This window comes from Poecilia mexicana, unplaced genomic scaffold (genome assembly GCF_051168715.1).
Source record: "Poecilia mexicana isolate PSO_F unplaced genomic scaffold, ASM5116871v1 scaffold_22, whole genome shotgun sequence".
In the NCBI taxonomy this organism is placed as follows: domain Eukaryota; kingdom Metazoa; phylum Chordata; class Actinopteri; order Cyprinodontiformes; family Poeciliidae; genus Poecilia; species Poecilia mexicana.
The window spans coordinates 15,702,042-15,720,138 of NW_028263391.1; the positions used below are offsets into that span (position 1 = coordinate 15,702,042).

The window sequence follows — 18,097 nt, forward strand, 5'->3', positions numbered from 1 at the left end:
ATAGATCAGTTTCAGCAAAGGTAAAATGCACAATCTTTATATATAAATTGCCTGATACCAGTGCATTTGCTGTGTTTCTGAATTGAAGTAACCATTCAAAATCCATTTAAAGAAAAACAAAAATTTCATTCTCACCTTTCTGGATAAATTCTAATGTACAATATGTCCTACTTTAACTAGGAGCTTTGTATTCGAGTTGTCATCAGCATATTTTTTTTTCCATCTACGTTTCTTTTGTTTTTCAGTATATTAAACGAGTCATTCACATGATTTCCTTAAATATCTGAGTATTGAAAGAAAGCATGTTCCTTAGACATCTCAATATTTAAGGAAAGCATGTGTATCCTGATGCCTGAGATTAAATTGCAAACAACCCTGGTTAGAAATTCAGATCTGGTTACAGGTCATAGAACATCATGGAAACACCTTTCATTTCTTAGCTTGCAAAACCACAAGCTGTAGAACAGGAAAGAGTGCAATACTGTGGTGTGAAATCAATCTGTTTGTTCCACTCATTTATTCAGGTTTATTGCATCAGGTGTGTGGTTTTTGTGTAGTTGCAATATTGCCTATAGATTACAGAGTTTTTAGATTCTTTTTGATTGAGTCCAACTATTTAAATGCACATTACTAATATATGAGTAACTCTAATAGATAACATTAACAAGAACAGGCAGCATATTTTACGGTAATATGTTTTACTGAAAAGGTTCCAAGTACAATGTGAGTATTTTTGTTCTTTGTTAATAAAACAATAATTTGTTCCTGGATAATTATTTGATCACTGGCTTAAAAAAAATATATATCCCCTTATCTTTTTTTAGCCATCACCTACACACCGAGCTACAAGAAGACCCCCCCTCCAGTACCGCCCCGCACCACCTCTAAACCGCTCATCTCCATCACAGCCCAGAGCAGCACTGAATCCACCCAGGACGCCTACCACGAGGGGCGGCACCCTCATGGCGGCATGTGGGCCCCCGATGGCCTCGCTCTTGGGCTGACGCCAGGAAGGGCCCTCTATAACTCCACCGACAGCCTGGACAGCACCAAGGCCGTGACGATAGCCATGGAGGCAGCTGGAATCATGGCAGGGAAAAGGCATCCATCCACAGACTCTCACAGCTCAGTGCTCACCTGTGACAAGGCAATCCTGGTGTCCAAGGCTGAAGAGTATTTGAAAACCCCACGGTCCTCTATAGGGATACAGGTCAGTCATCAGACAAATGTGCACAGCACAAACATCCCTCTCTTGATCACACGAGTCCATCAATTCTCAACTCTAAATTATGCAGAGCTTTAATAATCCAGAGAAGTATCACACTCATAAATTCAGCAGAGAAACAGTGCTGTCCTCTGTGCAGCTAAAAATAGCAAGAGTGAGTCATCGCTCCGCAAACCATTTAATTAAGATTCAATGCATGCTGGAGCAGCTTTGGGTGAATGGTAGTATACTCATTGTTTCATTCACTCCTCCCTTAATAACTCTGCCCTTCCCTCGTTGTTTTCAACCACACAGATGATTCAACCGCACAATTTCTCTTGTGCTCTGTTTATCACCTGAAGGTAATTCGTACCTATATTTAGAGGTTTTTCAAGTTGTATGTGTTGATGATCTCCGACTGTTATCTTCCTCCTGTACTTAGGGTGGATTTTACTGACGTAAACGACTTGTGTTGCTTTGAAGACACAATCAAAAGGCGAGATCTTTTTCATTAAAGCTACTGTCACGTTTTCTTATCTTGCTCTATTTGCCACCATTTTGAGTCTTACGTGAGTTACATGGTTTGAGGTTACGTGCGTCTTAGCATTAGAACAATGAAGGAGAATTTTGGAATATCAAGTCCAGTCTTTTTTTTTTTTTAAATACGTCTCGCATTTTAATAGTGTGTGTAAACTGGGATCAGTGGTGTGGAATTCATAGTTTTCTTCCCCGTCATGTTACTTTTCTTTCAGAACATCTTTTCTTTCAGAACAATTTATTTTTTAATGATCAACTGGTCATCTATGAAGGAAACGGATGCTTTGACTGCTATCAATATTTAATTTCTCATTTTTGTCTTTATTCTTTCTAGTTCCCTTCATCCTCCCCTTTATTCTTTTCTTCCATACTTTCTGCATTGTGGTTTTCATTCTCTCCTTACTTATATTAATGTTGAAATTGATATATAAATATCCCTTCTTTGTTTTTTGTGGGTTTTTTTTCCCCTTTCCTTCTTTGCAGAGAACTCTCACATTTTAACAATGTATAAGTATGAACTGAATGCCCGGTCTGCTTGGCTTCATTCAGTTTTATATAAAACCATTGAAATGAGTGTATGTGAAAAAAAACAACAACAACAACACTGCTCTATCAAACTTAGCCAGGAGGTTCTGAATTTCTTCAAGTTTGTGCTAATGAAATCAAAGTAATGGCCTTCTCCTTTTTCCCAGAAAGTCCGTTACTCAAGATTGATTTAACACCCAAATTACATTAAGTCTATTGATTGCCAGATGTTCCCTTAAGGGCACCAGTCAGTTAATGAATATTTCCTTGAAAGTCAGTTGATCCTGCTATTCATGTTTGCGTGAATAATCTAGCAGAGACATTTTGCTCATTCAGAATATTTTGACGTAGTTCCACCAACTCATGCGGGGCTCGTTAATTTACATACAAACAAAAGAGAGATGTTCTAGCAGATCCAAAACTGAAATCCTGATCAAATAGAGACAGAACATGATAAGCACAACGACACTCTGAGCTGAACTTCCATTTTTGTATTCTCAAATATTAGGTCACATTAATCTTCAGTGCAACAAATCTCCTTTAATCCTGTTTGCGGCTCTAACGAGGGAAATTAATGAAATTCCACTAGACCACATGTCAGCATGTATTGGTTTTAAATCGTATGCTGAATTAAAGCACACCATGAAGCATGGATTATTGGCCACAACTCAAAATGTTCTGGATTTTTTTTTTCAAATACATTTCTGGTCAATAAACCTGACATCACTATTAGAATGACAGTAAATATTAGAATGTTCTTATTTCATTGTCCTTTGTTTTTATTAGAACCTTTTCAAGTTGAGAATTCCCGTTTTTCTTAAAAGCTTTGTTTTCTTTAAAAAAAAATGTTTTTAAAAAGACTTAAATACAGCAACAGGGACTCCTTTGGAATTTCAAACATCAATGCGTAGCTGGGAGCCCCTGCTGACCTCTTCATCATTCAGCCTTCCCTTCCACTTGTGGCGTAATCAGCACAAATTCACCTTCTTTTGGATTGATTTGTATCCTGTAAGAGGTCAGCCAGTTTAATAATGAAATCTTTAACCTCATGGACAACAGTCCTCTCTTTGCTTTCCACAGGGCCTCCCGCAGGGACCATTTTAAAGCCACTTTCTCTGCACTTTTCCTGTCTTTAAACCGCAAAACAATTACATTCTCAGCAAACTATTTTAATTGGCACCGTCGTGATGAGGTCGTGTAAACAGAGGGGTTGAAACTTAAGCTTGAAAAGTCGCCAGGTGTATATCTTTCTGCTGATGCTCATATCTTCTACACCTGTTCTGTCACTGTGACTGTCATCACTGAGACCGTGCGTGTGAAAGCGTGTGCATGCCTAAGTGTTTCTGCGTACGTACACGAAAGCACCTTTAAGGGTAAGTAATCCTGTTGGACATAAATCGCACAGCCCCCTGCCTGTTTTGTCTTTCATCAGCCCTCATTCTCTTTTCATGAGCAGGACTTTGCTCTGTGTCTAAAACAAAGTAATGGAGGTCACCTCAGCAAGCTGCCGCACACTCATTTCCTTCTCGCTAACAGCTTCTCTGAGACACCCAACAGAATACAAAATAGATCTTCAAAAATGTCACTCCCCGACTTAAACACTGACCGCTCCATTCCAAAGGGTGAGTTTCCACATGTTGTCACAATACAAACACAACCTTAAAGTTGTTTTATTTGGATCTTATGTCTTAGATCAACATAAAATAGCAGATCATTTTAAAATGGAAGACATATGTTAATATTGTTACAAATAAGAATTTGAATGATGCTACATGAAATTATTTTCATCCCTTTTTTTACTTGATATCCTAAATAAAGTGCAGTGTAATCCAGTTTCTTAAGAAATCAAATAGTAAATAGGGTCTATCTGTAATTTATTATTATTGTAAATACAGCTATTCCATGAGCCTTGCAAATCTGGAGGAACTGCAAAGATCCAGCCATATAAAACAGAAACTGAACTTTTTGTGCTTTCATCTTGAACACTAACAGCATTTGCTGTGGGGATTAAACTATAGTAGAGACTGCAGGAGACTTGAGATAGGGCAGAGGTTAAACTTCTAGCAGGACAATAACCCTAAACCAACAACCAGAAATAGAGAAGAATAGTTTAGGTCAAAGCATACATCATAATTGAAGGGTCCAGTCAAAGTTAAGACCTAAATTCAGGAGAAATGTGTTTTGAAAAGTGATGTTCATAGGTGCTCTCCATCTTAATTGACTTGGCTTGAGATATTTTGCAAAAAAGAATGGAAAAATTAAATTCAGTCTCTGGCCACTAGAGATATACCCCATTAGCCTTACAGGTTTAACTGAAGAGAATACAAACACACTTTACACTTCTCAGACTTTTATTTGTATGTATTTACTATGTCAATTAAATGAAATTTTGTAATCTCTTAAGGTTACTGAATATTTTGCAAGATAGTATATATATGTTGTTTACCAGAGCTCTTCGATCACAGTAATCCTATTGCAATGCTTTAAAGTGATTCATCTATTTGTTTTGGATTATTTTGCCAAATGTTGTAGAAATGAAAGTTGGGGTAAAAATATTTGCATAAAAGACATGCAGCCATAATTATCCTAAAGTAACGTCAGCATGATGTGTTTTGAGCCAAATGTTAGCACCATGACAGAGAGCAAGAGGCTGCCAAACGGCTGAGAAGGCTTTTTTTTTTCATGAACCAAATATTAGACAAATTAACTCCAGTTGACATGAATGTCAACACATGCCTGGGAATTACCAGAGTAATTATGCTTGGCAGTAGGAAAAACAGTGCTGGCCTTGCGACTGCATTGCATGCACTGTTTTTGATCATAAATAAAGTCGGGACATACCAACTTTATTTACCCAGGAGAAGCCAGGAGTGTGTGCATGCTAGTGATATACAACACACTCACTACTATTAAAATAACTGTCAAAATATGGCTCCAGAACGTCCAATAAAACTTGCAAAACTACATTTTTTCTCTTAATATCTGGATTAAAAACATCAGCTTTTTTTTATTTGTTACCCGTTTTTAAACCATTGCTGGTTCTGTCACAGAGAAAGAAAAGACTCTTTAGGCTGAACAGAAGAAAAAAAATATCCAAATGACAAACAGAAATGTCTGTCAGTCTGCAGAGAAAGAAGAAAGACTGTGGCAGCAGGAAATTAATGTGAATGCTTCACAAAGAGTGGTGAAAGACAATTTGGGAGGTGATGAGCAACAAAGAACAAGAGAAAGAAATTGTGAAGAGACATATTTAAAGTGAGAAAGAAGATGGTTTTGGATTTAGACTGCAGGGAGTGCGACATGGTGTGATAAAGAGTGTTTTAGTCTGCAAACGCTGTTGGATCGGTACAATTGTGAATCATGATAAATTGGAACAACACTGATCAGAATTTTGAGGCCAGTTTCCAATATTTGTGCTTTGTAAAGCTTTGACATGCTGATGCTAACCAATCTGGCTGATTCTGACTTCTTTTTAAGAACTACAAAGCAAGGAAGTATAACAGAAGCATTCAAAAGATTTGTTTTCTAGTCATGTTCATGTTAATTTATTAACCATTTATAATAAGAGTTGGGTGACAGCTTCAACTGATAAATACGATTATACGTTTATTTTAAAAGACAAAATAATTATTGAAGTCATATTTTAAACTTTGTTTAGCAGCTTATATAAGGTGTTTACAATCTCAGGGCCGTCTTCGAAGACACACAAAGAGAATGTAATCATGGCAACAGATGAAAGTATCGAAAGCAAGTATTAAGGCAAGATAGGTCGGGGGTTTTTTCAAGGGTTTTCTTGGCTTTAGTGCCCTTTATTTGACAGTGAGTGGACTGGAAAGCAGCTTGTGAGAGGGGACGAAGACGTTCGGCAAAGGTCAACAAGCCAGGACTTGTACTTATGATAGCCGCGTACATGGGTCGCGCGCTTTATCCCTGCCACCACCAAGCCGCATATATTATTTTTTCTAAACAAAATCTGAGATCTAAACTAGATTCTGACTAATTTAATATTAGCAAATTATCGAGGTGTGCCCTACTTGAACAACTGCCTCTGTGTGCATTCCCCACAGAATATTGATTCTTCCCTGAGCACAAACATTTCCAAAATCCTGCAAACAATTAATCGGTTCATCCTTTCTGTTTTCTGCCTCAGGTCATACTCTCTTTCACAGCCTGAATTAACCACAGGCATTTTTGAATAACATAATAAAACATGTAAGTTACTTTTAAATAAATGTGTACACCTCTGTGCTTCCTTCTGAACACCTGCTAACTGTAAGTCCTCTTCATTCAAGGAATGCGGCTAGCAGACTCAGTGGTCATACACCAACTGCAACGTTAGTGGCATCTCGGTGTCTTAGACACTCAGAGCAAGAAACTGAACTCCACGTTGCCCTAGATATGATCGTTGTTGTGTGTGTCTGAAGAGAGAGAAAAGAGCAGCAGATATTTAATTTAACATACAACAAAAAACTTGTGTGAACGAGGCACTAAACATTTTTTTAAATCTAAGAAAAGGCTCTTTGTAAGTTTGAATCATTTGGTATTGAGTTCCCTTTGGAAAAAAAAAAAAAAAAGAAAACTTCCTGCCTCCTTTATGTATTTGGTAGATCATAAGTTGTTGCCTATTCTTTATATCTTAGGCATTATTTTCAAAACTCTAAAAGGCATTATCATAAATTTCATCAAAAATAGCTGATCCTTGTTAGTTTAACCCATGTAGTGTTTTTATGATAGTCTCCACATGCTTGTTGAGAACAGCCAACAATGACGCCACACAACATTCATTGATTTGTGTAATGTTAGAGAACATTAGTAAACAAACAGCCTCATGTAGAGCAAGGAAGACATTAGACAGCTCAGGGAAACACTAGCATAGAAATTTTAAAGTGGGTAAAATATGCCCTAAGCTTTGGACATCTCACAAATCACTGTTCAATTAATCATTTTAAAATAGGACCAACATGACACAACAACAAACCTCCCAAGGCATAGTCTCGCACCGAAAGTGACACGGTAGGCGTGGCGAGCATTAATCACAAAAGCAGCCCATGATATCTCTGCAGTGAACATACAACCAGAACAACAATGAGATGGTTTAAATGAAGGAAATATTTGTGCGTCGTAATAGCCTAGTCAAAGTCAGGAACTAAGTTCAGTTGAGGATCTGTGGAGACTCAAACATTTCTGTCCACAGATTCATTCTATTATAGCAGTAAAAAGTGGTTTTATACAATGTATCTAATCAGGGTTGTATCCTTTGAGTTTCCACATCACATTACATTTTGTTGCTCACACTTACAGTCTATTGAAAATACACAGAAGTTTGTGGCTGTAACAACACAAAATGCTTAAGTGATTATGATAATTTAAGTGTGAGCGTGCATGATTCCCAGCTGCTAATGTTAGCAGGAAATGCTTCCAGTGCTCTGCCACTGACTGCAGGAGAAAGCATTTGTTACCCGGTGAAAAATAAGTTGGACTTAATGTTTCAGTAAAATAAAAGCATCCAGCAGTCGCTCAGGTGTGAGGAGAGAAGACAGACGCCGTAGGTGACGCCCTCATAAAATTCAGACTCTCAAAGATGAAAATGACTCGTAGTGATTACTGAGCCATTTTTCTGAAAATCTGGAAGCAACCCACCATAAACCCGCAGCTACAATTTACTTTTTGCTGTCTGATATAACATTTCCTGTTTCGATTAAATTCTGCACAAACCCACAGTCCATAGTAGCAACCCTCTGCAGTCTTTTAGCCTTTGCAGCCTCTCATAAATCATACAATGTTTACTTTCTGACGTGCCATGTACAGTTAAGTTGCTCAGTCCAGTCCCAACCCAATAAACCCGGAGGCACAGGGGAATGGCAGCTCACATAATGAGAAGCACTGTTGGTTTTTATCGTTTCTTCAACCAAGGTGGAAGCAGCCACGGACTCGGAGTCTGAAAGCAAAGGCTCACGGGAGTACCACTCTGTCGGGATCCAGGTGGAAGATGACAAAAAAGGGTGAGCTAATGGTGCCTAGGTTGTTACATTATTAGAAAAATTCTGCCTTTGATGTTTGAGCTCTCTATAATAAATGCTTGTCCTGTTTTCACTGCCATTACATGTAATTTTGTTGATTTTCATTCATCTTCTGCTTTGTTTTTCAGACAGGGAAGGTTCAAACGCTCCAACAGTGTGACGGCAGCTGTTCAAGCTGACCTGGAGTTGGAGGGCTTTCCCACCATGGAAGACAAAGGTCTGCAGTTTGGTGGGGGCTTTCAGCGTCATTCAGAGCCCAGTACGCCTACGCAATACGGAGCGGTGCGCACTGTCCGTACGCAAGGCCTCTTTAGCTACCGTGACGACTACCGCACCACCGCTGAGCCGTCCAGTCCACGCGAGACGACCGGCGAGACAAGCTGGCACCTAGAGCCCCCGTCCCCACGGGAGAGTGCAGCCTCGGCAGGTGAGTCGGGAAGGGTGTCTCCATCCCTCCGGAGAGATGGAAGCTGGTTCATGCAGCTGCTCCACACGGAGACCAAGAGGATGGAAGCCTGGTGTAAAGAGATGGAGGCAGAAGCTGAGGAGAACGACCTCTCAGAGGAACGTAAGCATTCCATGCTTTACATGTTAAGCATGAACCAAGGGTCCTCAGTGGATTGTAATGAAAACATATCACGCTGTGTCTCTTCTTCAGTTTTAGGTAAAATTCGAAGTGCTGTGGGAAGTGCTCAGCTGCTCATGTCTCAGAAATTTCAACAATTTTATTGGCTGTGTCAGCAAAATCTGGTAAGACAACGTTATGTATAAGAGATGTCAACTAGTCATACTAAGCTCTGCGTGCTCTTTTTCAAATGAGAGACATGCTAAAAAGCATGTTTATAATTTAAACATTCTAAAGAGCACATAACAATTTAATGCATCAAAGCTGAGAAATCCTGAATGATTTAATTCATTAACTGTGTGGGAAAAAATGAGAAACTTCCACAATTATTTGCATGACCTACAAATATAAAGTATTTTGATAAAAGGAGTTGCTGACCTCCCTTAGAGATAACAATAACAATGCCGATCAGAACTGGAAAATATCTGCCTGAATGCACAAGCATTCAATAACCTCTGTGGTAAATTACATAAGTAATTGCTGGGAGTGACAGTTTAAGTCTCCTTGCTTGGACTCTCAGACAGCATTTCTCCTGATTTTCTTCTTACTGGATAAATTACCCTGCGAATCAAGAATTCAAATTGGATACTTAGCTAACATCTTATCTTGAGCAACTATGGTGTTATGAGTTGATGTCTGAGTTCAGCATTCCAAAAACAGCATCAGCACAATGTTCTTGACTAACTTGTTCTCACTTTTTCTGTTTTATTGTTTTGTTTTTCACTTTTTCTGACACTTAATGACAGTATTGTCCATCCCCACTTGACTTGGCTTAACAGCCAAGGGTTAGGTTAATTGGGTTAATTTGATTTGACATTGAAATTAGAATAACTATCTTGAGATACAGGCCTGAACACAGTTGAAAGGAAAAAGTTGTGAAAATTAAAATATAAGCTCTTTAATTTCTCGGTAGAAAACCTTTTACTTTTCTATTGCAGCATTTGACATGTTGGCTTTAAATGGGTCACACTGGGTTTTGTAACACTGATTAATGAAGTCTAGATTGAACTTTTGAGAATCTGACTGTGCAACTTTATTCATAACGCATTAATCACTTCACATTCTTAAATTAAAGGATCACAAAAGGACTGGACTGCAATTAAAAAAAAAGATATTCTGTCTTTAGATGCAGTCATGTAAGTTCACAATCTTTATCCCCACCCCATTTCAGACATTTAGTACTTTACCTGCATATAACAGCTGCCTGAATATAGAACAGATTGATTTAAGCGACATTGTCTGTCAATAGGATTCCATCTTATTTATTTGAGCATTTTCAAATCACGCCAATAGGAACATGGGTGGGTGGGCTATTAGTAATTTAGCTTTGAAATGAACGTGTGCTTCATAGCCTGTACCGTGCACAAGATTTTTAGGAGATTCTTCTTTTATACTTGTGCTCTTTGTAAGTTGTTTTACAGAACACAGTCAGGTAGGCAACTTTTTAGATGAAGCTGGTTTGGGGTTATGAGAGATAGAGTTGCTGTTTTTTTGCAGCATGCAGCAGGAAACACTTATTCGGAAGGAATGGCAACTGGGGATTAGATGGTCTGAAGCAGCCTTACAGGAAAAGGCAAGTAATTTTCCTGCTAAAAGAGACAGTGTTATGTAAGTTTAGGGAAGAATTTACTTTAGTTAAAAAGGTCTGACCGCATAAATCTACTATATGTAATAAAAATCGCTACATTTTGACTTCATCTTTGAAATCCCCCACAAACCAGAGGCTTAAACTGAATTTTAATTCAGTTCCTCTTGAACTCCTCAATTAACTTTCTGAGGGTCTTATTTGAAATGTTTCAAAAACAGACAGCATATTTTAAGTGCTTGATTGGGAGGAGCTGAACAGCTTAATATTCAAAGCCAACCCTTAAAACTCCCAATTCAAGTTAAATCTCACAACTCTGGAAACTTTAGGATGTTTTAAACTTGGCATCTAATGTGCATAGTAAAGCACCTGGCGTGCACAGGCATTCAGTTTGCATTTGCAGACCAGAGTAGTGTATTCTGTTCCCTGCTCATAGCTCTTGAAAAGCGATGTGTTTTTTGTATGTTGAGGATGAATTTTAGTCATCTCTGTTGGCAGAATTGTTTTACTTCTACGTCGTTAGAGAGGTTTCAAACATCATCTCTGGCCTTTAGTTAAGACTAAGACCAGGCCAAACCCTTTATATAGTTTTTCTGAGCTGTTCAGGAATGTTCTAGATTTACATCAGCCTCCCTGTATTACCAGTGTGGTTGAGGTTAACTGATGGCTGAATGTGACAAGTCATCCAGACGTTTTCCGTTATTTACAACAAATGAATTGGTGAGCACACCCACCAAAAAGCTCTTCTTTCTTGTCTTCTTTCGGATCATAATGATGTTTTTTTGCCAAATGTGAGACAGGACATGTGTGGTTTTTTTGATCAGCAGTGCTTTTTACCTGCAGAACCTGACTCAGTACAAGCGGCCATTGCACACATTGCCTCTCACTGTCATTCGTCGGAGTCCCAAAGCCTTAAAATTGGCTTTACAGCCTTTTTTTAGGCTGATAGATCTCAATGACCTTGTTTCTCCTCATTTCATGCTGTCAAACAAGTTCTCTCTAATTAATTTCTTGATTTTACAGGTCTGGCAGTAATCAGGCTTGAGAAAAATTGAACTCAGTTTTTTGTTTTTTTTTGTTTTTTAAAAAAAAATTTAATCACAGCTTATTCATGATTTCTTTTTCGCATAGGTGTCTTTTGATTCCTTTTCTTTTAATAAATGAAGTCATCATTTGAAAAACAACATTTAGGATTTATCTCTGACTGATGTTAAAATGTGTATGATGATCTGAAACGTGCAAGTGTGGCAAAACAGTAAAAACATACAAAATATGTCAGGAGCCAAATGCCTTTTAAAAGCACAATAGAAAAAGGAAAATGGGAAAAAAAAAAATAGTTTAAAAGGGGCGACAAAGGAGAATCTGTAACACTTTATTGAAAGGGGTGTGCATAAGACTGCAGTGACACTGTCATAAACATCATATAACACCTGTTATGAACATGAAGGGGTCTTCATGAATGTTTATAACCATTGTCATGAAGTATCATTCGGTAAATAATGGCACTTTTCATACAAAGTTGACATTTTGCATGAACATTTAATGCAAGTTTTAATAGAAATTTGCCTTAAAATTGTCATTATTTACCAAATGACACTTCAAGACAACAGTTCGTAAACATCTTTGAAGACTCCTTCATGTTAATGACAGGTGTTATGTGATGTTTATGACAGTGTCATTTCAGGCTTATGCATAAAATGTTACTGGAAAATCTTTAGCATGCAAAGCTCTGCTACAGAATTTAGAATTTTATGAAACCATCATAGAGCAGCAAGAGAAAAATCAACAGTCACATCATCTAAATGTCACAAGAAAAGGTATCTCTGGGTTATCAAATTACCATGTCTATTTGTCATAGAAATGGGTGTGAGAAACATAAAATCTGAAAGTTCTCTTGGATCTGTAGATTTAGAGATCAAATCTTTGTTGTGTTTCATATATAGCCTTATTGAATAAATCTGAAAATAGATAGTTTGCATACAAAGTAGAAATAGCCATAATTGGTAGACTGACCTTTTGCTGTTTTTGCTCAGTTAGGTATACTACAATATATTTGTATTTTCTAAAAAAGAAAAAAAGGAATTGAAAGGTCTATCATGTGATAGACCTGCCTTTAAAGGTTATGACCACATTTCAATTCAGTTTGTTTATATAGCGCTAATTCACAACAAATGTTGTCTTGAGGGTCTTTACCCTCTTTAAATCACTCATACACGGAAATTAATTTTATTTATCAAACAACACAGAAAACCAAATTAATTATTCAAATAAATTATTATTTTATTTATTTATTTTATTTTTTTTATTTTTTTTTAATCTAACCATCAGATTTATTTACCATTAGATTCGAGTCATTGACTTGCAGCATCCACCCCTCCTGAATGAGCACACAGAAACAGCAGAAATATCACTTGCGTTGTGTTACTGACATCAATCCGTCTGAGCATGATTGTAGTGACAGTGAAGAGGAAAAACTCCCCTTTGACAGGAAGAAACTTTCTGCAGAAGCTGAATCAGTACAAGCGGCCATCTGCCATGACCAACTGGGGTTTTGAGAAGACAGAGCAGATATGAACTGTTGTAGGATTATTTTCTATGTTGATTAAAGTAAAAAAAAAAAAAGTTAATTAATGGATATCTCAGCTGATGAATTGAGTTTATTCTCCATCCTCTCCCACCACCCCCAAATTATTTTAAGGTGGTCTCTTGACTTTACAGTAAGTAATAAAATCTCTCTCTCTCTGCCTCTCTTTTTTTAATTCTGGCATTTAAAAAATGAAAACAGTTTTGATCATTTTAGCTGGAAGCAGAGAAGGTCCAAATGTATTCATACTGTGGCATGACACTGACACAAAAAGTGTATTTTCACAAAGTGAACAACAATTTATGCTTTTAAGATAATTCCCTATCATGGCTCAGAAGTAAAACATATCCAATCTGTTGCATCATTCTCCTGTTACCTACATGATTCATACATGACTGAGATTCCTCACATGCTTTTCCTCAGGCTCTTTTGTGATACTGTTCTTTATCCATTAACCCACTTGGACAAACAGCTACTATCACAAAACGTACTTTCACAGAAAACACAGCAGAAACATTTAATCAAATCTACTCTGCTTCCTCGCCCTTAAACTATAATAACGTAGATAAGTTGGTAGATGATTTTCAGTGCAAACTTTCAGATATCATTGATTACATTGCCCCCATTAAAGTGAAGGCTGTGACTGGTAGGAAGAAATCTCCATGGAGAAATGCACAAACAGTTCTGTCTGCAAGACAACTCTGCCGTAGAGCCGAACGGAAATGGCGTAAAACTCAACTACACGTTTATTATGACATCTACAAGGAAAGACAACGTAACTATCACACAACACTAAAACTTGCAAGAGAGGCTTTCTTTGCAGATGTCATAAACAAAAACACTAACAACGCCCGAGCTTTATTTGCTACTGTTGACAGGCTCACAAATCCTCCTGTGATGCTGCCACCTGAACTTCAATCTAATGCCGCCTGCAACAAGTTTTCCAGTTTCTTTTCAGAGAAAATTCAAAAGATCAGAGGATTAATCTGCACATCCACTCCAAAGCCAGTACCAATGCTGGGCCCAAACAAAACAAAGGCAGTAAAAATGACCCAATTTCAACTACTTCATTATAAAACCCTAGAAGAAATTATAAGTCAATTAAGCTCCAGTTCCTGCTGTCTGGATGTCCTACCCACACATTTCTTTAAGAAAGTCCTGCCTGTCGTTGCTAATGATCTGCTCCATATAGTAAACACATCGTTGTCTTCAGGTGTTTTCCCCCAGACTTTGAAAACAGCAGTTATCAAACCACTGATAAAAAAGAACAATCTAGACAAATCACTACTGCAGAATTACAGGCCGATCTCCAACCTCCCATTCATCAGCAAAGTTATTGAAAAAGCAGTTTTTAAACAATTAAATAACTTCTTAACAATAATGAATCGCTTTGACTCCTTCCAGTCTGGTTTTCGTGCTCACCACAGCACGGAGACGGCCCTTGTAAAAGTGTTCAATGACATCCATATAAACACAGACTGTGGGAGAACCACAGTGCTGGTTCTGTTGGACCTCAGTGCAGCTTTCGACACTGTTGACCATGACATTTTACTGAATCGACTGGAGAGTTGGGTCGGACTCTCTGGTCCAGTGCTCAACTGGTTTGAATCTTACATAAAGAACAGGAATTTCTTTGTTTCAATTGGAAACTTCTCATCAGAGAGGTCAAAGGTCACATGTGGGGTACCCCAAGGCTCAATCCTAGGACCCCTTCTTTTCAATATTTATATGCTCCCTCTGGCTCAGGTTATAGCAGGAAATAGGATTAGCTACCATAACTATGCGGATGATACACAGCTCTACATCACGATGTCACCAGGTGACTCTGAACCCATCCAATCACTGAACAGATGCTTAGATCAGATAAATGTGTGGATGGGCCAAAACTTTCTCCAGCTGAACAGAAACAAAACTGAAGTTATTATCTTTGGACCGAAAGAAGAGCGAACTAGAGTCAATGCTCAGCTTCAGTTATTACAACTGAAAACCAGGGATCAGGCCCGAAACCTGGGAGTAGTGATGGACTCTGACCTGAACCTTCAGAGCCACATAAAGACAGTCACAAAGTCGGCCTTCTATCACCTGAAGAACATCTCCAGGATTAGAGGACTAATGTCTCAGCAGGATCTAGAGAAACTCATCCATGCGTTTATCTTTAGCCGTATTGATTACTGCAACAGCGTCTTCACAGGTCTGACTAATAAATCAATCAAACAGCTGCAGCTGATCCAGAACGCTGCTGCTCGCGTTCTCACTAGAACCAGGAAGATAGAGCACATAACACCAGTTCTAAAGTCCCTACACTGGCTCCCTGTAGCTCAAAGAATAGACTTTAAAATACTGTTGTTAGTTTATAAATCACTGAATGGTTTAGCACCACAATACATTAAAGATCTGTTATTGCTGTACCAACCATCTAGACCCCTCAGATCTTCTGGTTCTGGTCTGCTCTGCATCCCCAGAACCAGAACCAAACGAGGAGAAGCAGCATTCAATTTCTATGCACCACGGATTTGGAACAAACTTCCAGAAAACTGTAAAACAGCTGAAACACTGGGTGCCTTTAAATCTCAACTTAAAACCCACCTGTTTACAGTTGCTTATGGCAATTGATGCCTTCTATGTATTTGCGAGTGACTGGGAGTCATTGCGCGTATATAAAACCCTGTAAATTCTAGACTAACAGGTAACCAATTAATGCACAAAATCCGCGTAGGACAGCGAAAGTCCTAGCGCAAAATTTTCGCGAAACAGGCGGACGGAGCCTGGTGCTGCAAGGCTGGAGGCCTTGTCCTGTTAGGCTGTGATTTTATCTTTTCTTTTTATCTTTTTATTACTTTCTTTTTCTTTCTCACTGTTTAAAATTATGTAAAGCACTTTGAAATGCCTTGCTGCTGAAATGTGCTATACAAATAAAATTTGATTGATGATTGATTGATAAAGTATCTGCTGTGATGAATCATCTAAACAGATATGAAGATGGTTCACAACACAGGGATTACGTTTCGGGAAAAAGTTCTTATAATCTGTGGATTGTGATGATATTCCTTTTAGGCACATTGTCGGTATGATTTAGCAGCAAATTAGATATTGCTCTTTTACGTATCATTTTGTCTTATACTGCTTTAGAAAATACAGATGAGTTATTGTGACGAAAGGTGAAGCAGAAAACAAATTTCTATATTAAGTAGGAATTGATGATTCGCTAAAACCTGAACCAGGCCAGTGGAGCGTCTCTCAATCTGTGTTCTTTTCATCTGCAAAATCAAATGATTAATATGACCAACGTGACAAAGACAGTTTTTTGTTTCATACCTCATCCATGACAATATGCCAGAGGTAGTCCCCCTACACTCTGATTTTTATTTATTTTTTTTTAAGTCTGATAAGGACACCTAGTGGATCTGCGCTGAAATGCAGTAAGTACCATTTCCTGCATCTTGTATTTTCTTCCCAGGACCCTAGCGCCATGCCACGACCCACCTCTCAGGACCTGGCTGGGTTCTGGGACCTGCTGCAGCTCTCCATTGACGACGTCAGCATGAAGTTTGACCAGCTGCAGCAGATAAAGAACAACAACTGGCGACCAATTGACAGCCCAGAAAAGAAGGTAAGAAGTCGGAGTCCAGTTTGGTGATATTTTTTTTTTTTTTTTTTTTGTGGAAGCAAAAGGAAAACACACATCCAAGTTGTGGGTGGGGAAGGGGACTTATGACCATTGTCTCCATCTTCCTGCAGCCACCAGCTCCCGTACCAAAGAAGACAGTAAGACAGAAGAGTGCAGTGACCAGGGAGAAATCCCTGGACCTCCCTGACAGGCACCGGCAGGAGGCACGCCGGCGGCTCATGGCAGCCAAACGTGCAGCCTCTTTCCGGCAGAATTCAGCCTCGGAGAGAGCGGACAGCATTGAGATCTATATCCCAGAGGCTCAGACTAGACTTTGAGAAAACGTTGGATCAGGGATCTGTACCTTTCCCTGCTCCTGTGCTCCAGCAACTCTAAAACTAGCCTTTTTTTCTAGACTGCTTCTCTCTCAACTCCTCCTTTATCCATCTCCGGTCCGATAGCCATCCTCAGTGCCCATCACCAACATCACTGGACTGTAGGATGTGCCGAGGCTCGACTTCCATTGCCAAAAACGTACATCTGACATGGGTGGGTTGGATCTTTGTGTTGGTTTGTTGGTGATCAAGATCTACTATCTCTCTCATGTCTTGGATGGATACATCTGTAGTTTTTCAGCATTTGCAAAGTGCCATTTCAAGAGGAAGAAAAGTGCAGCTTTGAAAACCTTACCAGCAACCACATCTTGGAGCTAAACATCAATGTGTTTATTTGGAGTTCTATAAAATTGGTCAAAGTTTATAACCGTTCACTATATTTTAGTCTCTACAGATTACCTTTGCTTCTGCAGTCCTTACAGGATTTAATCGACGGCTAAGCATCACCAATTTGTTGAGTTTGAAAAAGTGCCAATGCTTGAAATACCTCAACTATGTGCACATGGTACAGGTTACCTATTCAAGGTGCTTCAGGCAATTCTTACTAAGCTTTTGATTGGTTAGATGTGAAAAATACAGCCTTCTTCCATGTCTAGTCATGATAAAATATTTAGGTGTGCATCTTAATAAATCTAAATATAATTGAAAAGTTTATTTATTTCAGTAATTCAAATCAAAAAGTGAAACTCACAAACCGATTATTTCACACTTAATTGGTAATTATGGCTTGTACTAATGAAACCCAAAAATCAATTTAACAGATTTTGAATATTACGTAAGAGAAATTTAAAAATATATTATAGTGAAATATTTGACTGTACCTTTTTCAGTCACAGTTTTCCTTCCACTCAACTTTCCATTTATGTTATTCTGATGAATGGAAGATTGGTAAAAATAAAAAATAAAAATGAAAAAAGACTTTTTGTGGCTTACCTTCATTGTGGGGGTTGTATTTACTCTATGTTACATACCTTTTCCCTTTTTGACATGAATGTCTTGAAAAAATTTCTTATTT

General features: G+C 38.3%; 1 protein-coding gene across 1 annotated transcript; it reads left to right on the forward strand.

The window, feature by feature from the left end:
- The first annotated feature begins 336 nt into the window (after positions 1-336).
- On the forward strand, positions 337-17,512 carry dlgap2a (discs, large (Drosophila) homolog-associated protein 2a). The gene is made up of 7 exons (XM_088002840.1): positions 337-340; positions 825-1,210; positions 8,180-8,268; positions 8,415-8,854; positions 8,945-9,036; positions 16,538-16,690; positions 16,819-17,512. The coding sequence occupies exons 1-7, from the start codon at positions 337-339 to the stop codon at positions 17,023-17,025; spliced, it is 1,371 nt and encodes a 456-aa protein (XP_087858966.1). The 3' UTR covers positions 17,026-17,512.
- The last annotated feature ends 585 nt before the right edge of the window (positions 17,513-18,097 follow it).